General features: G+C 42.1%; 1 protein-coding gene across 2 annotated transcripts in view; it reads left to right on the top strand.

The window, feature by feature from the left end:
- The window catches only part of Cpvl (carboxypeptidase vitellogenic like), a 132,762-nt gene that overhangs the window by 34,136 nt on the left and 77,073 nt on the right, over positions 1 to 21,553 (top strand). For both annotated transcript variants that reach the window (XM_046426046.2, XM_046426047.2), the window contains exons 5-8: positions 6,688 to 6,802; positions 7,735 to 7,793; positions 9,727 to 9,806; positions 14,689 to 14,755. In XM_046426046.2, the coding sequence (XP_046282002.1) occupies positions 6,688 to 6,802; positions 7,735 to 7,793; positions 9,727 to 9,806; positions 14,689 to 14,755 (321 nt within the window). The remainder of the gene's footprint in view (positions 1 to 6,687; positions 6,803 to 7,734; positions 7,794 to 9,726; positions 9,807 to 14,688; positions 14,756 to 21,553) is intronic.

The raw sequence follows: 21,553 nt of genomic DNA, 5'->3' as shown, positions 1-21,553 counted from the left end.
TTTGCTGTATTCTTATAGCATCAGGGATCTGGAGGAACAGAGTATATATGAAACAAAACACAATAACTACAAATGGTGTTATAGGTCACTCCATTCATAGGTACATTTGAACTCTGCAAAAACCATTGTGTGTCAGATTCCTTTTGGGGAATGAAAATTAAGCACAAGAAAGAAAGTAACTAACTTCTTTAGCCATTTTCTTCTTGTGCATCAGAAAGCAAAGATAAAACCTCTTCTCCACCCACCCCATACCATTCCCTCTAAGGCACATCTTTCTGGTGAGAGGCACAGAGAACCTGTAACTGCCTCATGAAGGATTGATTCAGGTAGGAGAACCAGGAGGAGGTTGGAAGGGAGGATTCCAGCAGGCTGGAACCTGGTTCAAATTGAAGAGACGGGTCAAAGCTTGATGAAAATCCAGGAGTTTGGGAATGACATAAGGAGCCAGCTGAAAAAAAAATGAGAAAGTTAATTTTTCATATGATAAGACAATGGCAATGATCACAGAGAAGGAAGACTTAGTGTCAACACCAAACACTACGAGTAAGTTTCCTTTGAAAAACACAGATGTCGTCAGCAAGCAGGTTGTTCGTATATGTTGGGAGTATGTGTGTAGAATCAAAATGGCATTACATACCTATTTAACAATTCTAGTCACAAAACTAATTGCTTTAAATAAACGCTCTGCCTTGATTAACACCATCAGTGTGTGGCAGCCGTAGTATCAGCAGAACTGGGATCTGAATGGCAAAGTGGGAGTCCATTTCAACATACTTGGGGGAATTTAAAGACATTTACTTGAGGTACTAATGACTTCAATTAAGACAGAACACGTTACTTAAACCAAGCAAATGTTCAGCCTCTGCATATAGAAGTGTGAAGAAGGCCCTCATTAATTTACTAATTGCCCTTGTGCATCTTAAGCGGCAACTTCAACTTGGGTCTCTCAGTGGTTTAGTTGCTGTTGCTTCTCACCAGGTGTCGGTCCTTACAGGCACATCCAGCCCTGGGAACTGACAAATGCCCATCTGCTTTGAGTGACTTCCTGGTCCAAATCATTGCTCTAGCATGTGGCGAGGCATCTACAATTCCCTAAAGTCACCCCATCAGGCCCTCTGTGTGACATATTATTGTGTAAATTGTGTTACTTCAAAGTACAGAGGTTGTCAAGTGCTTAGCCCCCACCGCAATACCTTAACTCACTGTTTCAGTGACAGTGTGCACTTTGGGTAGAAGGTTTTCTCTACTCTCTGTCACTGTCTTTGCCTCCCCATTTCTCTCTTGGAAAAGTGGGACCTGGGGTCTGTCTGATGTTGGATAAGATGAGGCCTCCTAGCCAAGGAGGACATATCTACCCAGAGAGGCCAGGGATAGACAGGTGCTACTTCAGTTGCTTTGAATATCACTTCCTTGGAATGACAGTTCATGAAGACAGAGGGTGGATTTTCTTATCGTCCTTCAGAACTTGCTAACGTGGAGGCAGGGAAATTCTCTTCTGCAGGAGGTTCTAATAGACCCAATCATTTGCCTCCTTCAGGGCTGTTAATTCTGGAGCAAACCCTGAGGCAGGTGTGGCCAGGTTCATGAATTGACCACCAGGGGTCGCCAGGAGACTTGAAAGGGCTTTGGTGGCAAAACCACTGCTGTTTCTTGTTCCCTAGGAAGGGTCCAGTTTTGCCCTGCTGGCTGGCCCACCCTCTTAGGTTGCTAGAGAGTTGTTCCACCTAAAGACCTAGGGTCTCTTTATCCCTTCTTTAAGACTCAGAATTTCTTTGTTCCTTCTTTTTGATCATAAGTTCTTGCCACAGTACTCTAACCTATAGTCATTAATAGAGAGATGATTTTCTTCTTAAATGATATATAACTGTTCACTTTTGGGGGTTCACGCATCCTTCAAGTCTTAGCTCAAATGTAACCTCATTCTCAAAGACCCTCTTTGAGTACTCATTACTCTTTCGTATCACCTATCCATCTAGTTAGTTACTGCCACCCCACCAGAAAAAATAATCAGATATAACATATAAAAGATGCACTCAGTATTGTTCTCAGTGCTATGCATACAACTACTGTTTAAATATGCATAGTCATCTTATGAGAGAGACATTATTATTATCCATATTTGCAAGCAGAGGACACTGAGACACAGAGAAGCTAAGTAACTTGCCCAAGCACACACACAACTGTGAAATAACTTAGTTAGAATTTCAATCCTGGAAGTCTGGCTCCAGAATCTATGTTCTTAACCATTAAATATTCTAACTGACTGTGAGTAGGAATTGGTCTGCACTCACAGCCCTAGACCATGTCCTATGAGTTGTTGGTGTTACATGTTAAATGAATTAGTACATTGTGGTAAATTGATCAAGTGTGATGCTGGTCAGCCAACTGATAATATGTGTGCTTCTGTGAAGAGATGTCCATAGCATGTTGTTAAGTGAACACAGGAAATATACCAGTTTAGGTAGAGCCTGATCCTTTTTTTGAAAGAGGATCTGATGTTGGATAAGACGAGGCCTCCTAACCAAGGGAGACATATCCACCCCGAGAAGCAAGGGACAGATTTTAAGGAAAACTTTTAAAGCTTTTGAAAACAATAAAAAATTATGTATGTTGCATATATAAGAGCTACAAGATACATATACAATGGCATGGGGAGCACAGGGAAATACCCAGGAGAGTAAACCTCTCCAGGATCATCCTTAGTGGGTAAGATTGGTGGGGGAGGGGGATTAAATACCCCTAATTGAAAAAAAAAAAAAAAGCTTTAGTTAAGAATAAGTACTCTTGCCAGGCACCGTGGCACCTGCTGGTAATCCCAGCCACTTGGGAGGCCGAGGCAGGAAGATTGCAAGTTCAAAGCCAGCCTCAGTAACTTAGCAAGACCCTGTTCAAAAAACCTGAAAAATAATTTAAATAGGACTGGGATGTGGCTCAGTGGTAAAGCACCCCTTGGTTCAATCCCTGGTACCAAAAGAAAAAAATAAGTGGTCTCTTTTTGCAAGATGGAAATTTTTAAGGAAAACTTTTAAAGCTTTTGAAAACAATAAATGAACCCATTCTTTTATTTCATGGACCCTGAATCATAGCTTCAGTATAATGAATATTTTTAAAGTTCTGAATTTGTATCACTGTGATACAAATTAAAGTAGTTACTTCTTGTTTCATTTGATCCCAGACTTTTGCAATATGGTTTTGTTCTTCATTTACTTTTATGTTTGCCTGAATAAGGGTTAGGGCATGGGAGATGGGCTGCATTCTTACAATTGAGAACCGGATTTATTTATTTTAAAGACTACCACATGTTAATTCCATGCCATCACTGTGGACATAATATTATGTATCATGATGTTATGATGCCACATTATATTATAAAAGTCTGCATGAATCCACTCACTCTTGGGTATTTGGCATTAAATGTGTACACCTTTATTTTCAGGCATCTGACTTTTGTGTTCCATCCCAGGTCAGGGCAATATTCATTCACAGGCTGGTTGGTTCAAAGATGTATGTGTGAGGTTTTCTTTAAAAACAGTTTCTTCAAGGGTTGTTGAGCCTCAGTCACCTCCTTCAGGAAAGTACACTGAGGAGCCAGGTCAGCTGAGGTTGGAGGTGTGTGCAGATCTCTTATTATTTAAGCATTTCAAGAATGCAGTGTCCTGGGCTTCACAGTTGCATAAGAAAGTTGTTTGGCACTGAGGTGTTTGACTTGACTTTGTAGTGTGGCCTCTCAGGGTCAGGTTATTTTTTCTGAAAGTCCAGAGGTTCCTTTCATTGTGCCAGGTCACAGGAAGGGTCACGGGAAGCCAGGGAAGAACAGGGTGGAGGATAGGAGAGGACCAGTGGAGACCAGAAGTTTCTGGCACACATCCAGCTCACAGATGCTCAGCCCTGCCCTGAGAGCCATTGCGGGGGCTTCTGAGAAAGACTGAGGGTGCCTGCCCCACTCCTGGCCAAGGGAATTGCAAACTCTGGGGTTTGAGTCTAGGCAGAAGTATTTCTTAAAAGCTCTCCCAGTTATTTTCATGTGAGGCCCAGCTTACTGGGGCCTTTGGGATTTCCCTGGGACATAAGGAAGAAGGTGGAGGCTGGACATGCCCTGGAATCAGTGGACCTGAAGCATCGAACATAGCTGGGAGGCTGGGGAAGATCAGGGACGGCTTCCTTCCAGGTCCTATGCTTTACCTAACTTTTGAAATAGATAATGTACTCCTACTGAGTGAATACAAGTAGAAGTCGGTCTCAGTGAGTGTATTGGAGGAAGAGCTGATGGGACTGAGTTTAAATATTAAATAGCTATTAAATAGGAAGACAGAGGGTCTGAGAGGAAAAAGATACCACATGTTCAAACAAAACCCATAGCAGGTGTTCAGGTACGTTGGGGCAGAGCTCATTCTACTTATTTATCACATTAGAGTTTATGGTATCATTGCTCGTACCTCTTCTCATCAGAGCATCTGGGCAAGCCTGTGAGGTAGGCGCTATGCCCATTTGACAGATAAGGAAACTGAGGCCTGAAGAAGCGGAGGGCCAGGATATCTTAGCTCTTGTGTGGCCAAGTAGAGCCACAATCTGCCTGGCTCCAAATTCCATGGCTCGCTTTGCTTCCCTGTTAAAAAAAAAAAATGAAGAGCTGTATTTCATGTTATTTTTCCTGCTGACCAGGAAAGATGTGGACCAAGGAAAACCAACCAAACAACACACTTTCCTATTCTTCCATTTATAGATGGTTTGTGTTCAAACTGTTCCTGAATCCCTAGTATTTTTCCATCACAGCAGTAGCTAGCATTTATAGAACACATGCCTGGTGCCACTTGCAGGGCTTTATGAAAAGGAATTCATTCAATTCTCCCAATAGCCAGGCATTTGTTGTAAGTATTATGATTGACTCCCCATGTTTCAGGTGAGGAAACTGAGATCCAGAGAGCTTAGGCAACTCACCCCAAATCACCCAGCTTGCTGATAGTGAAGCCCAGGTTGACATCTAATCATTTTGCGGCAGGAGCGCACACATTTATCTGTTATATAGAGTTGGTTCCTGTAGTTACAGCTATGCTGGTCAGAGGTCCCAGGCTGACTCCAGCTTCTACTATGTCTGCCTGTTTCTTTAATTATAACAATCATTTTCACTTATTGTGCTTTCACTGTACATTAAGGCATTGTCCAAGGGCTTTGATGATGTCACTTAATCCATCGTGCTTGGGAGTGGGCCCCAGGGGCTCTTCTCCAGCTCATGGCTGTGCCAACCAGCACTCTGTCCCAGCAAGACCCTCAGGACCCCTTTCTAGAGCGCTGCAGGAGCCTACATCATCACACTTTTGGTGATTGGAGAAGTGCCTGTGTGCCCTCAATCACTGCAGTTAGAACTCAGTCCCATCAGCTCTTCCTCCGGGTTCTTGGATGGCATCCCAGTCTCCTCCTGAGTTAGTCAAGCCTCCTCACATCCTCCAGACAGAGGGAGCTCCCTGCTCCAATTCAGTGGAACTGGCCTTGGTCGGTTTGGGCTGGGCTACATAGGAGGATGCAGGATTTATCTCATTCCAGTCGGGTCCTTGTTTGGCATGCCTTGGGGACCAAACATCTAGAGAACCAGGACATCAAATAAAGACCCACTTTTGGGTGCTGCTTGAGCCCTGTAGAGCCCAGGCTGTGGAGGACTCACGTTAGGGCCACGTGACCCTCTGCATCCAGTTCTTTTCCACTGGGAGCCTCCCCCACCCCCAACCTCTTCTCTCTCCAGCTGCAGCTCTGCTCCCAGCTCTGTTGTGGTTGGATCCTCCTCCGCCTCCAGGTCTCCATCCAGGACTCAGGTCTTCCCTGAGCCCAGGTCCTTCCCAGCCCTCAGGGATCCTCTTTATATCACCCTGATATTCTTTTCACAATCCTTAATCATGGGATTTATTTTTTTTTCCTTTTTTATTTTCTGTCTTCATTCCCCACAAAACTGTAAGCGCCAAAAGAATGCAGAATCTTCTGTTGTCACTCACTGCTTGATCAGGTTCCTAGCTCCTATACCCTGTCCCGTATTAGGTGCTCAGTAAATATATGTTGAGTCAAAGAATAGAAAATCCCTCTGCCATTGAAGCTGATGGCATCGACACCACTACCAGTTCCTGATGGTCAACATCCAGGTTCTGCCCATGGCCCTTTCTAATTCATGTCTCTTACGTCCTAAATAAACCCATTCCTTGCTTGGGGTTTGTTATTGCTCTTTCCATTGGTTGAGTGACTCCTGGCCTGTCCACAGCTCCTCAGTTTCTCCCATGTTGAGATGAAGTTGCTCTAATCCCTGGCAGTTTGGGCTTTCAGTTATGGGGGAGACCATCCTCGAGATTGGATTCTTTGCTGTGCCTGTGTTGGGAATATGCAGGTCCAATGGAATGCCCGCCTAGCCCCAACTCAAACAGCTGCAAAAATAAATCCAGATTCCAGGCAGAGTGCTAAGTGTTTAGCAGCAAGACCTCCACATTCAGGGTGGTTTCTATCTCTTTGCAAGAGAAGAGGATACCATCATACGTGGCAAGTACTAATGCAAAACAAGAGATGACCAGTTCCTCGTTCATGGCTGAAATGTGTTCATTGGGGTCTGGAAAGATTTAATGGGATGTAGTCAAGACGTGGAAGACACACAGGCTTTCTGCAGCCTTGGTGAGTGTTCTGTGTGGTCACCAGCTTCTCCGTTCCTTCTAGGTACAACCAGCGACTGCTCCAGTAGTTCTGTGGCTGCAGGGCGGGCCGGGAGGCTCATCCATGTTTGGACTCTTTGTGGAACATGGACCTTATGTCATCACACGTAATATGACTGGTAAGTGTGGCTTGAACTGTGTCTCCCATGGAGAATCCTTCATCAGGGCCTTATATCTAATCCAGAACTAACTTAGGGTAGACACTGAGTCACTTGGAATAGTTTTAACAGCTCCAGATTATAAAAACACAGCTCTCTGGCAATGCCTGTCCAAGGAGGAGCCACTGGGGTGAGTGTCCTGACTGGCCTTCTTTCTCCCTTGAAATTTGGGTGAAAGGTTCTAAGCTCTTTTCTCAGAGCTCTGCTGGCTGACTCAAGCATTCTCGGCTTGCAGAAACAGTTGGTATTTATTATCGTTTGGGAGAGCTCTTTTGCATGGGCCTAATGGGGGGATTATTCACACAAACTGAACACCTTATGGTTCCAGTCACTTAAACGACCTGTTACCTTGGAAGCAGGATGCTGTGGTGGAGGAAGGATGGAGAACAAGCAACATCTGTCACCCAGGCTCATCTCCAGGTCATTGTCTTATTTTGGAGAGATGGTTTACTTTCCCTGGGTCAGAATTCAGAGTATGAACCCACTTGTGACTCATAAAAAGCTTCTGTGCTTGTTGAAATTGTCGTTCTCCCTGGTCTTGGGTGGGCAGAAGAGAATTCAAGAGGATTGGACTGTTAAGGATGATTTATAGGACTGGACAGATGGGAATTATCACATGGGTGGTCCCTGGGTATTTCCTCATGGCCCAGTTGTACCGGGTTCTGTATTCAAGCTTCGTCTTAGATGTAGAATCCTTCTAGGTAGAAAAAGAAAAGAGAGGAGAGGAGGTCAGGGCACTGGGGCCAGGTCCCCACTGTGAGAGTGTGATACAGTGTCAGAGGCACACCCAGTGTTCCTGGGGGAGGGGGGTGCTGGACTCCTGGCCACAGCAGGGCCTTACATGGTATATTCTGTTAGCAACTCAGACTCAGACCCCTCCTCTGTTTTAACAGTCCTGCCCAGAAACTTCCCTTGGACCACCACCTTGTCCATGCTTTATATGGATAATCCGGTGAGTACAATGCCACTTGTGAATGAAATGTCTGTGTCTATGAAGTGTCTCTGTGCTGGCCTCTCTTGTCTTTTTTACTTTTTATTAAATTTAGTCATGTGCATAATAGTGCTTCAGTCAACAATGGGCCACATATGTGACAGTGGTCCCCTCAGATTTTAACGGAGCTGAAAAATTACTACCACTATAGTATTTTTACCTTTTTCATGTTTAGGTATTTTTAGACACACAGATTCTGACCATTATGTTATAATTGCCCGTCACATTCAGTACAGTAACATGTTATATAGGTTTGTAGTTTAGGAGCAAGGGATGTGGTATAAATATATACTATATACACTTGTGTTTTTATACATACATATGTACGTGTGTATAGTGCACACACATACACACAACCTTTAGCCCATGTGTGTAGTAAGCTACAACTTCTAGATTTGTGTAAGTATACTCTGGGGTGTTCCCACAACAATGAATTCACCTAAGGATACATTATTTCTCAGGATGTACCCCCATCATTAAGCAATGCATGACTGTCATTTTAAACATTAGAGATATTTTTTCTTTTTAAAGTAGAATTTAGGGCTGGGGTTGTGTGGTTCAGTGTTTGAGTGCTTGCCTAGCACGTGTGAGGCACTGGGTTTGATTCTCAGCACCAGATAAACAAATAGATAAAATAAAAGATATTGTGTCCATCTGTAACTAAGATAAATAAATAAATAAAATAGAATTTAATCTATAAAAATGAAATTTATTTTGAGATTTATAGCATGTTTTGTCATAATCAGAGTTGGGGAATTTTTCTTGCTCTCTTTTCTAGTTTTGAATCCCAGGAAACATCTTGTTCACTGGTTTTTACTGTTGAGGATCAGGGGTTAGTGTCTTTTTTTGGATGGTATAGGATGCTCCTGTATAGGTTATTGTTTAGTATCAGAATTCCTAATCTGTCCTATAGAGTTCTAGATAAATAAAGCCCAAACTAGTCTCCTTCCCTTATCAGGAGAAGCAGTATGCCTCATTTGGGGACAAAAATGGGTATTCTTCTTTAGAAGTTTTCTGAAATTGGTTTCAATAAACTATAAAATAGGACAGTGGCTCAGGGTCTGGTTCTGGTTCAGAGTGTCTTTACCCCCTTACTAAAATCTCAAAACATTTCTCTCTTTTCAGAGGGTCCAAGGAGAAAACAATTAGGAAGAAAAATAAAAGTCAACACACTTGTCCTTGATCCTTTGTCAGCCATCCTTTTCCTTAGTCTATAATTACATATTTAAACAGGAGGTGATTTAAATGTGTTGGGTGTTTGGGGGCAGCGGGATAAATAAAAACATCTTTGCAGCTAGTGGGGAGTGTGTTCCTACACAAATTATTGACACAAATTCACTTGTAGCTTCTTCTTTTGATTGATAGCTCAGTTGTCTATGAAATCTTAGGCAGAGACAATATTGGTTTAGATTTAGTCTTAATTATTTTAAAACTCACCTACTGAAAATGAGATGGAGTGATGGCCGTATTTATCACAAATTAAGAAAAGAAGAAGAAAACACATCCAGTTCTCTTCTTTCTCCAGCCAGAGAGCTCCTTCTCGGCAGGACAGAGCTGCACACCCTTCAGGGAAAGGAGACTGCTTTGGATCTTCTGATACTGTGGCTGGACAAAGAAAGATGAAGGGCAGGTCCCCTCTGAGGAATTGGGACAGCCCATCCCCCAAGGGTGGACCCCAGGGCAAGGCTCCTGCTGCTGTTGTGTTTGGGGTGGGAGATGAGTGAAACCAGTGTGCCCTTGTGAGAACAGCCAACATACTTAGGTGATGGCAAAAACCTGAAGTCAGAGGCTTGGCCTGTGGAGTAAGTAAGGTTGCCCCCAGCGCAGGTTCCACCTGAAGATCCGAAGGGAGTGTGTGTCTGCCTGCTCACCTGCTGATCTGTTCCCTCTTCAGGTGGGCACTGGCTTCAGTTTTACCAATAATTCCCAGGGATATGCTGTCAACGAGGATGATGTGGCCCACAATTTGTACAGGTAAGATGTGTAGGCTTTCTCTGGACCTCTTCAGACCAAGCATTTTTCTATCTCAACAGGAAAACCCCTTCCAGTGCTGGAATTATTATTGATGGGTCCTTATTGTCCAATTTCTGAAAGATTGGGAGAATTTCTACCCAGGGCCGCACACACTCACACACACACACATGTGCACACTTGTAGTCTTTTCTTTTTTTTTCTGTTCTTACCTCATCACTGATAATTGCATAATTGGCCAGCAGAGAACATAAAGAGCTCAGAAATGATGCACTTGCCTGGCATATATGAGGCACTGTGTTTGATTCTCAGCGCTGCATAAAAGTAAATGAATAAAATAAATACCAATCTTTAAAAAAAAATCCTTTAAGAGTCAGAATTTTTCAACCAAAGATTTTTTTTAAACCTTTCAACCAATGCCTTAAAGTTTTTTTTCCAAAAATTATATTTTAACTTTGCATTTACTAGGAAATAGCATCTTCTTCGAGAATTGTTTTTTTTTTTTTTTTTTTTTGCGGGGGTGGGTCTTATTTCCCAGGATCTCTCCTTTATACACATTTGTTTTTACTCTCTTGCTTCTCCCTCATGATTTTTTCAGGCTGAACAGCTTATTAGCTCGTTCTTCCTTTTCCCCTTCCTTTTACAAAATGTTTATTTTGCTTTAAAAAGAGGAGAGGGGAAATATAAAGTTGTTAGCTTGATTAAACAGTGCACATAGAGTTTCTTCCTTTTTCTTACTCACATCTATTATAGCTATTTTTAGCACATTAAAAAAAATTGTAAGCGACCTTTCTTATTTGGTCAGATTTTTCCAGTCTATAAATTGTTCCTTGAGATCAAGTTCTGAGTCCTTTCAGGTCACTAGGGGAGCACTTGCTGCATCATGGTAATCTATTAAAAGAGCCCTAGTGGCCTGGGGAGTTCACTAGGTGCTTCCCCACCCCACCTCCACCATCCAGCTGCTAATTACTTGGTGAGCAAAATCCACCAGTTCCCAAAGAGAAAGTGTCTCTAATAGAAGTCAGAGTTTTCTGATCTCTGATAAAACCTTTCCATTTTACTCTTCTTTCTCCCCAAGGCAGATGGCTAGTGGAGGGAAGAAAGAAACTTCCTGGCCTTTTCCCCAAAGGCAATTTTCTTTTCCTCTGCTGACCCTGAAAAGAATACATCTTCTTCACTTTCCTTTTCCACATCTTATGATTTTAACCCTTCCTCATTTCCACGGGAGTTCTTAGGTCCCCACACCTCTGCTCCCAGGTATAGTAGATCCTGGGAACATAGTGACTGGTCCTTGCAAATGGCCCCCTTCCCTCACCCCAGTTCGAAAACTCTCTCCTCCCTCCACAGACACTCTCTCCTCCTGCCCTCAGAAGTCTCCTCCAGCGCCCTGCTCTGGAGCTTTCATTCTTCTGATAGGAACCTACTCTTCACCCCCCACCCCACTCCAACCCCTTCTGGCTTAAATCCAAACAAGCTCAATTGTTTAACTAGCAAACACCCTGAGGGCTGAGGTTCTGTATTAAAGAAATGTGTCAGTCCCTTGGAAGACACAGCATTGCAAAATCCCCCTCCCTCCCCTTCCCAGAAGAAGCTCCCAGCTTCCAGTACCCTCCGTGTGGATCTTTACTGCTGACATGTGGTACATCTCCACTTGCATGACATGTAAAGAGAACCTATTTCAAAGCATCCATTGTTTATAGCTGTTTTAGTTCGTTTTTGCTTCAGGCTCTTAGAACTGGAAAATAGCTAATCAAGAGTAGTGCAGAAAACTGATTTCAGCTGTTTCCTTTATAGTTTACACTATTTGTTTCCTTTTGTGCCTACATTCTTCTGTCCAGCTCTCCAGATGGGTACTGGGAATAAGAAGGTCGCTTTGAAACCTGTAAATGGGCTACTGAGGGTTTAGAGTAGACCTTTCTTCCTCTCCCTTTGAAGACTATCTTTCCTTCTTCTGAAAGTCCCTTTCCTTTTTCCTATTAACAGTGTGTGCCTGGAAGGAGTAGCCTCCCAAAGAGGTATTTACTATTCACTTTGATGTTGCGCATCTTTTGTGTGTGTTTGTTTGCAAATAAAACTTTTTCAGTAACAAAGTGTTAGGATTCTCTCTCTCTCTCTCTCTCTCTCTCTCTCTCTCTCTCTCTCTCTCTCTGTTTTCACTATTTGGAATGTGCTAGAGAGCCTTAGTGCTTCTCTGGCTTAGAAAAAAATAAAATCATCAAAACGTAATACATTTGCTCACTTGCACTTGGATATAGTGGCCAGTGTTATGCTGCTCTCCATCCGGGAACACACACTGTCTGCAGCACACACTGTCTGCAGGACACTGTTCTGGGTGCAGGCGATGCAGCAGCAGCCCTTGCCCTCCTGTTGTGCAGTCTAGTAGGGTGCCTGAAGTCACCTTGGCAGCCAAGTGGATGTGCTGCTGCTGTTCTGCCCACCATGTTGCTTTCTGATGGGAAATGCTCTGATTGGCCACACGAAAATTCCCAGCAATGCCGCCATGAAGCAGGTTTCATATATGAAAGAAGACACTGTGATCCATGCAGGAGGGAGAGGATCCCAGCAAGGTCACCCTGGGTGTAAAATAAATGAGAAGAGGCTGCTCTTGTGTTCTCCAGCACCACTACACAGCCACAATTCTCCTTGCTGAGTTGATTTCTGTCCACTGTCAGTGGCTGTCACAACTCCTGCTTGGCTTTAGTGAGGATGATGTTCCCACTTAGATGATCAGAACCTCAATCTTTCTGAATGTCATTTGTATGTATTATGCTGTGGCTCCACCAGAACTGACCAGATTCCTGCGCTCTCTTTAGGTCTATAGTGCTTGATCGTTTCACTTTCTCTACTCTGCATACACCAACTTCCCTTTTCAAAAAACTTATCAAAGGAGTAATTTTCTCCTGGTCATCTTTCCTTGCAATCTCTGTTTCTCTTTATTGTCCTTTAATATATCTTTCTGCCAGCAGATAGCCTTTAGCTAAGATTCTATTTATTAGACAAGTAAGGTTGCAAAATGGAATCCCATAGCAGATGCATGTTTTCTGTGCCACATAATTCCACCTGAATAAATGCATGGAGCACATGTGTGCATGCACACACACGTGTGTGTTATGTATATTTTAGCATTTCTGTCTCTCAAATCTGTATGTTTATACAGACATTTTCTAGAATCTATTTTTAAGCAGACCCTCACCATGTAATAAGAATATCCCTGAGTAAAAATACAGTTAAATAAGCAATTGCATATAGCTTTTTACTAAATCTACCTTTTCCATTCTTCACTCCCACTTAAGAGTGAAGGGCTCACTTTATCAAGGGCTCACTTAAAAAAAAAGCAGTTAATTAAAAAACTTCTAATGGCGAAATTAAAACTCTCAGAGATTAGCTCCTTCACTTGAGATTTCCAGATGAGACCTAGAATGCCCAGTTAAATTTGAATTTCAGGTAAGTGGTGAATAATTTTTCATGTAAGTATAATCCAGGCAATATTTGAACACAATTATACTGAAACATTGTTTTTTTTATTTATCTGAACTTCAAATTGAATTGGACATATTATATTTTTTACTTGCTAAATCTGGCAATCCTAACAACTCTCTAGCCAGCACCACAAGGAAGCAAGCTCTCAACTCAAGCAAAAGGCTTATTTGAGATTTACTCTGTTCCATTGTCTGTTGCCATTCCAAGAATCAGGAAGAGAGCATGGAAAGCAGTTTTTAGCCTGAAGGTTGGAGAGGGAAGGGTGGAGGATGAACTCCTATTTTTATCCCTGCTCTAAAGCCAGTTTATTGTCAGTACTAACATGGAGGCCATAAAATTGCAGCTTCCCAGATTGAGTTGCTACAGAGGCCACTATAAATTATAAATAGAGAAATAACACCAAAACTCTGCACTAGTGGCTCATGCTGAATTTTTATGGAGCCTTTGAAAATTAAGTATAGCCAAGATCATAGTGGTTGTAATGACCCAATTTTGCCTCGGTAACCCTCGAACTCTCTCCCTTTCCTCCCTCCCTAGAGTCTCCTTGCCTTTCATTTTCCCTGTATGGCTCATGGCTTTCAGTCTCTCAGGAAGCTGGGACAGAAGCTGTCCCCAGCATCTCAGGCATTGCAATTTGGGTCAGAACATTCATAAAATATCTGAGTGTCACGAGTTTTCCCCTCCTTTTGGGGAAGATTTTAGTCAAGTAGGAAATCATTCAAACATCTCCCCTTTTCTTGCTTCTTTTGAAATAATTCCTTGAGTCGACTTAACTCTGTTTCATGTTGTTCATTTCTGTGGCTGCTGGCACTCTTTAGGAAATATGATTTTTCTTTTTTTTTGAGCTCAGAGGCCACTGTTCATTTATTTCGATACTTGTGGTCATTTGCTGGTTTCCCTTTAAATTATGGTCCTTTTACAGCTTTTCTGATTTTTTGGTTATTAAAACTAGAAAATTCTGGGAGCTCTATTAGAAATATTTAGGGCCTCTCACAGTGGGGGCTTGTAAGGAACTAAGATTCCCATACCTCTCCTCAAACCTGAGTTAATGGAATCCTAAGGTTTGCATAAGAATGTTAAGTAATAGATGAAAGCCTAATGTCCTTGGATCAAGGTCCCCTCAAGCCAGGTGATCCAAAGTGGTAACCCAGAGATTTGGAAACGTGCCCAAAGTTTTGATGTCCACTGTCCAAACTTCTTAGTATTGCAATGTAAGCCCATACGTATTTATTTTCTAACCATCCACATAGAATGCAGTGTTATTATGTCCATGAGTCTTTGAAAAGCAGACTGGTGCCTGATTTCAAATGTGAAACCTATTGCCAAAGAGTTAGTTTTGGTGGCATCACCTGAAATGATTCTGATTCCATTTTCAATTGTGTATTTGTTGTTCCTCTTTTTGCAGTGCACTAGTTCAGTTTTTCCAGTTGTTTCCTGAGTATGAAAATAATGACTTTTATGCCACTGGGGAGGTGAGTCAAAGTCATGTTTTCTTGTGTGCTTTAAACATCATCAAGATTGAAATTTACTATGACTGTTTTGGTAGATGGTATGTTCATCTAAAAAATGCATATATGTATAAATACGTCCATATGTGTGTGTGTGTACATTTAAAGATTGAGTAAGCCCATACTCAAAATTTTCCAACTATCTTCCAAAGATCCTCCATAACGTATTTTGAAATCCAGGGCTTAATAAAGATTCATGTGTTAGGTTTAGTGTTGGTTTGTTATTTCTTAGTCATCTGCCCTTTTGGTTGTTGTCATTAAGGGAGTGGGGTGTACCGGGGATTGAACTCAGGGGTACTCAACCTCTCAGCCACATCCCCAGCCCTATTTTTCACTTTATTTAGAGACAGGGTCTCAATGAGTTGCTTAGCGCCTCACTGTTGCTGAACTCACGATCCTTCTGTCTCAGCCTCCCAAGCTTCTGGGATTATGTTATCGTGCCTGGCTATTAAGGGTGATTTTGAAGAATTCAGACCAAGTGCCTTGCAGAGTACTCCATATTCTGAACTTGTTGGATTCTGCCCTTTGTGCTTAGAACCAGCAAGAACAGTGCAGAGATGATGTGGTATTTTCTGTGGTATGCCATCAGGAGGCAGAGGATGTCAATTTGTCCCCTTATGGAAATACTAAACTTGATCACTTGGCCAAGGTGGTCTCTGCTGGATCTCACCATTGTAAATACACTTATTTCTGTTTGTAATTAATAAATAATCCAAGACCATGTGAACATCTGTTCTCCTGAATCTGTCTCCCAATACTTTTAACATCCATTGATGATCTCTATCTTAATCTGTTATTTCACCTAGGGGTTATAAAATGGTGATTTTATTCATGAATATAATGACTTTTCAAAACTAACTCTTTGGCAATAGATTTCGTATTTGAAATCAGGAACCATTTTGCTTTTCTGGTATCCTTCTGTAGCAATCTTTACCCTAACCTCTTTCTATTATATACTTAAAGGTATCATTATTTTTATTTGATCTGTCAAAAATTTTTGTGATCATTGTAGGTTTTGATGCTTAAATTGTTTTAATTTTGTTCACTGAGAGCCCCAACAAGATGGCTCCAGTGTTCTTTTGTCTTTGAACACTTCCTTGGTTTTTGGCTCAAATAAGTGTTCCAGAAGCATCTCCTACTTTCCTTACTCTCTCCCTGTGTTATAGTTTGAATATGGCCTGTCCTCTAAAGGCTCATGTATTGAAGGCTTGGTCCCTGGCCCATGGAACCTTTAGGAGGTGGGGCCTAACGGAAGGAAGTTAGATGACTGGGGGATGCCTTTGAGGGAGACATTGGGGCCTAACCCCTCCTCTTCTCTTTTTGCTTTCTGGCCATGATGTGGTGAATAGGCATCCTCCACCGTGCACTCCCAGCATGATATACTGTGCTACCACAGGGCCAAGTGACCAAGGACTTAAACCTCTGAAACTGTGAGCCAAATAAAAACTTCCTCTTCATAAGTTACTTATGTCAGGTATTGTTGTCACAATGACAGAGAGCTAATACAGTATTTTTCCACATGACAGAAAGTTGACTAACACTCCTGGAATCAGTCATTTACTCAAACCTGGTTCCTTTTAGTGTGTGTGGCAGAGAGATATTATTAAAGCCAAGTCCTGAGCACTTATTGTGCTCATTGCTACTGGCTCATCGCCACTGGGGTATCTTGTCTATGGGCAGAGTTAGAAAAGTAAAAAGTAAAATTCACACCAAGACCCATAATTCTAATTTCCCACCACAGAGTTCTCTTCTCCTTTTCCCCATTACTTATTTGTGTATGCCTTCTCCCACACCACGGACCATGGTTCCCAATAGCATTGCGTGTTTGCTTCATTTTTTGCAGTCCTACAATACACCCAACATAGCTTCAGAATTCCTATATCAGTATGGCCAACAAGAAACCTGTAAGTCTCTTTCATCAGGACGTTGCCTCTCATTCTCTCCTGATCTTTTCACTTGGCTTTGCACTTCCCTGATTTCATTCTCAGGTAATTTCTTTTCACTTGAAGTCCCCGTCTTTTCTCTTCACATAGCCTGCAAGCTCAACTTTTGTTTCCTACTAATTCCATCCATATTCCTGAATTACATGTGATGCATTTGGGTCCCATGTCCATCTGAAAACCAGTAACTAGGTTGGAGGAATGGAATACGCAGATTGGCTAGCATGGAGCCCAAGGCTGATCCCAAATGCCTGAGAGGGGAAGGATCATGCTGGGGTCCTCACCTTCTGAAGCTTACAGCTTGAGTCAGGGGATGACTGAGCTCCAGAGGATGCTGAGCAAGGATGCTGAGCAAGAGCATCTGCAAATGTGCACACTAAGGGAGTAAAAGAGAGAAATATAATGTCCATTTTCCAAGGGAATGGTAAGTTATAATTAGCTACATTTTCTTTTAAAGCCTGCTTTCCTCTCTTTCTAAGTCATTTGGAAAGAATATATGGACTGCTTTACACCGTGCTTCAGGGTTTCTATAGCTAGTTCTCCAGTTGAGATTACTTAGTCCTCTACCAATAATTCCCTCTCATTCTTGCTTTTTAACCAGTCTCAGAGGCAGGTTGGGGATGGGGCAGGCTGTGACACTCCTGTCATCTGGCAGCAGCCCTGGAAAATGCCCTCTCTCCCTCTGCAACAGAAGAGCGATATGTTTAATGATGTTTAATGTGTAATTCCTTGTCTTGCAAGTAATATGGCAATGTTTTTAACCATGATGTTGAATGCTCAGCAAAGCTGCCAAATCCCGGATGAAAAATTTGACTTGTCTATTTTATTTCTGCCTGGTGGTTTTATGCATGTAATTTCCAAATGTGTATGGGAAAGGACAGTTTTCTTTTTACATTCTTTGCTGCCAGGATGAATACACTTGAGGGAACCTGTACCTTCTAGTCAATGAAGGAAGATGTAAGCGGGCAGGCTAGGCCTGAGGTAGAGATTCCAGGTTGCCAGGTAGCAATGAATGGCGTGGGGTCTGTTCTGCCTGAGGGTTCATCTCTGTCCAGAAGGAAGAGCACCAGATGATAACACCATGATGGTCTATCATTATTATAATGCTCTGTTTCTCTAGTCCAGTTGGTTTCATCTGGTCTGTCATCTGTTTTAAGGCCATGAAACAGAATAAAGATGTGGAAGGAATTCTGGATCAATAATTAGGAGACTTGGGACCTCACCGGATGATTCTGGGAAAGCTTTTTAACTTCTCTGGGCTTCTGCTTTTAATCTTACAATCAGAGGGGTTGGTTTTTAAATTAGATCACTTCTAGGGATATTTTGCTTCATTGAAAGTGGAACTGTGGTTATCTACACTTAACTCTTCTAGCATCTATATATAATTGCAGTTTTAACATAGTGCCTACCCATCCTTCCTCTCACCACTCTCAGCTCCCCCCTGCCAAAACAAATCATTACATATTTTTCAAGAAAAAAAAAAAAAACCCTTTCTTTTCTGAGCTCTTAATTTTCCCACACTCTTAGAGGGACTGAACAAATAATGTTGATCAATTTGTAGAATCATCCTTGAAAGATGAATGCATAAATTCAGAAGTGGTCTTTTGCCTTCTGTGCACACGCCCCAGACCCCAAACCCTTCATCTTGTGTGCTGTGTGTGTGTGTGTGGTGGGGGGGGCACAGTGAGTGTGTGAATGGGGGAAGTCATGCTCAGAGAGTCTGGAGCAGCTGTTCAGAGCCCTGACTTTGGTGGAAGGGAGTCTGGAAATAATAATAGTACCTACTTCATAGCACTGTTTTGAGCATTTAATTAGGTAATCCTCCTAAGATATTTAGCCTAGTGACCAGCTGTGGCAAACACCCAACATTGATGCCTATTATTACCATCCATGTTGAAAAGCTGGATTAATCTATTATGGCTCCAGAGCATATGGCCCAAAGCATGTAGACAGGGGCTGAGTGTTACGCTCTGCCTCTTATTGTTGGGACGTGGCAATGTCTTTTCTATGTTTTTATTTATTTATTTATTTATTTATTTATTTATTTTTTGGTGTGTGTGTGTGGCACTAGAATTTGAACCCAGGACATTGTACATTCTGAGCAGATGATCTACCACTGAGCTACATTCCTAGCTGAAATCATTTTTAGAAGAAATAACTTGCTTCATCTAAAAGATGAAGACGGAGCTTAGAAGTTGATATTAGGGTTGGGTTTATTTGTTTTTCATATGGATAGCAGCAGATGTGCCAGGATCCACCCCAGGCTCCTTGCCCCTGTAGTATACACCAGGCGTGGCACCCCAGAGGGAGCCTGCTGTGGGTGTGAGGGAGATGGAAGAAGCCTCTTTGTCCCCTTTCCTTCTCTTTATTCCTGCCCAGAACACCAACTGGAATTAATTTTCTCTAAAGAGAGACAAATGTGTCTGTAAATCACCCTCCTCAAGGCATGAAAAAAATGTACTTCAAAAAGAAACAAGCTCCATTTAATTCCCATAATTAACTTTCTTTAAGTGTTATCCTTCCCAAGCCAGTAACTGTTAGTGAGCCTGCCCTTGTTCTTGAAGCATAGGCACACTGTAGAGTCCTCTCCAGTCACTGGAAGCCCAGCTAGATGGTAAAGCAGAACAACCTCATGGAGGAGAAAGGTGGCAAGACGGAGGGATGGCCCATTATCCCTGAGCATGTGGCTTCCTTGAGCCACTCCCAGGGAAGAGGCTGTGCTCCTGAGTGGTTATGGATGGATGGATGGGAACCCATCCAAAATGGCAGGGCAGATGGGTCAACCTGGGCATTGCTTCTCCAGCATCAGAGAAGGGCAGAGTCTCTCTACAAGCAGTTTTTCAAGCATGTTTAATTTGAGGCCAATACAGGCAGAATTTTAAAGCTATTTATATAGTAGTTAGTGAACTTAATTGGATGCTTTATCTTCACCCACACGGGTGAAGGTCTGTGGGGAGCATGATGTTGGATGACCTTCATTGAAATCACAATGGTCTGTTGCTTTGAGGCAGCTGGCTCCTTGTATGTGGGAACCATGTTTTAAAAATGTGCATCATGCAATACTAATGAATGATATAGAGTGGCTTCATGAAAGGTTGTCATTAGGTAAAATTAAAATATCAATGCTATTTCTCTCCCACATCTTTTCATCTCCCTCTCATTGACCATACCCCCCTGCCCTCCTATGTCCTGGTCCCTCAGAACTCTCCTTCCTACTCTTATTTTCCAGGCCTATTTTATGCCCAGCCTCCTACCCCAGCCCTGCTTGCCTTGACTGTATTATATTCAGGTTTAATTCTCCAGCTTTCTCCATCCTTGTTATGATTATTCTTTGATCTGTCCCCACTTTGACTTATCAGCTCACTGTCCATTAGCAAGATCTGTTAAATGAAGCCAATGTGGTATACTATCAACATGTCTGCATTTGAATGGAAGACAGCATCTGCCCATGGAAAGGTATTTGTAATAGGGACTTCATAGCACTGAGTGCAAGCAGAGGGGTGGAGTGGAGATCTCTACTTGCAATAGGCCAGTAATCATGCTCTGAAGGCCTATATCATTATCCTGTTAGTCTGGGCTTGGGTTCCTTGAATTAGGTGGATAAAAGAGAGCTTTAAGAACATCTTAACCACAGGTTTTATTTGCAAATCTCATATTAAAATAAAAGATATTTATTCAGAATGGATCATATTGTGGGCATTTTGCTGAGTATGGTTTCATGTATTACTTCATTAAAGTCCCACAGTCACCTTATGATATCAATGATATTATTATTTCCCCTATTTTACAGGTGAGGTGACTGAGGCTTAGAGAGGTTAGGTATGCTTTACCAAGGTAACCCAGCTAGAAAGTGGAGGAGCCAGAATTGAAGCCTGCAAGGTTGGACTCCAGAGCCTGAGAATTGCATTGCAGGAATTGGCTGAGCCCTGCCTGGGGAGATGCTCCATGGAGCTGGGGCCCCCTCCTTAAAACCACATTGGTCTCCAGGACCTGCCTCTCCCTGCAGAGCAGATCCTCTTTCCATGGAAGGGAGTCAGACATCCACTTTCATATTTCCTGCAGATCTCTAGGGTTATAACCTTATACAAACAGAAAAGAAGCTCCTTAGCTCTTTGAATGTCTCTGTCTTTCTGGCCAAGACTTACTTTTAATCATAAAGACTTGGCTTTGATCATAAAGTTTTATAGAGTTAAGTGGAAGTTTCAAGTGATATAAAGACCTGAAGTCCTTGGAATGCAATTATTTCTCAAGGCTTGGAACTTGCTGAATTTTATTAGATAGCATTCAAGCTGTTTTAACTCTTGAGCCCATGACAAATGTCTATTTTCAATTATGTCCATCTGCACTTGCCAATATTTTCTTTTAGAATTGAAAACGGATTTGTGACTATTTAATGAGTTTAATATTATAAAAATTAAGGTTTAGCTGCAACCCAAAGAACTGAACAAAGACATATGGAAATGTTTGCAAGTTGGGCCGCTGGCTTTGGGAGAGCAAATCCAAATCAAATCAATACGTATTTACCATATTGATTTAGTTGCATGGAGAAGGGAATCAGAAATCATGAAAAGCTTTGTCTGCAGTGAACTACTACACAGACTGAGCAGTGTAGAGACATCAGTAATACCTGAGTGGATGAGATGTCCAGGTTGGGGACAGGAAATGTTAAGTTACATCTATTATTCAGCTTTAGCCTTCTGAATTCTCTACAGGGAGCAAACAAAGGTCTCCATTTGTTGTCTGTGGCCCAGAATGTTCCTTCTCTTTATTTAAAGGCCAAATTAACTGTCTTCTCCATTTTAAACAGAAGAGTTTATTCATC

Source organism: Marmota monax, unplaced genomic scaffold (genome assembly GCF_021218885.2).
Source record: "Marmota monax isolate L192 unplaced genomic scaffold, Marmota_monax_Labrador192_F-V1.1 WCK01_AAM20220418_F8-fsc00133, whole genome shotgun sequence".
In the NCBI taxonomy this organism is placed as follows: Eukaryota; Metazoa; Chordata; class Mammalia; order Rodentia; family Sciuridae; genus Marmota; species Marmota monax.
Note: the sequence above shows the minus strand (reverse complement) of the source record. Positions and strands in the feature narration are given on the sequence as shown.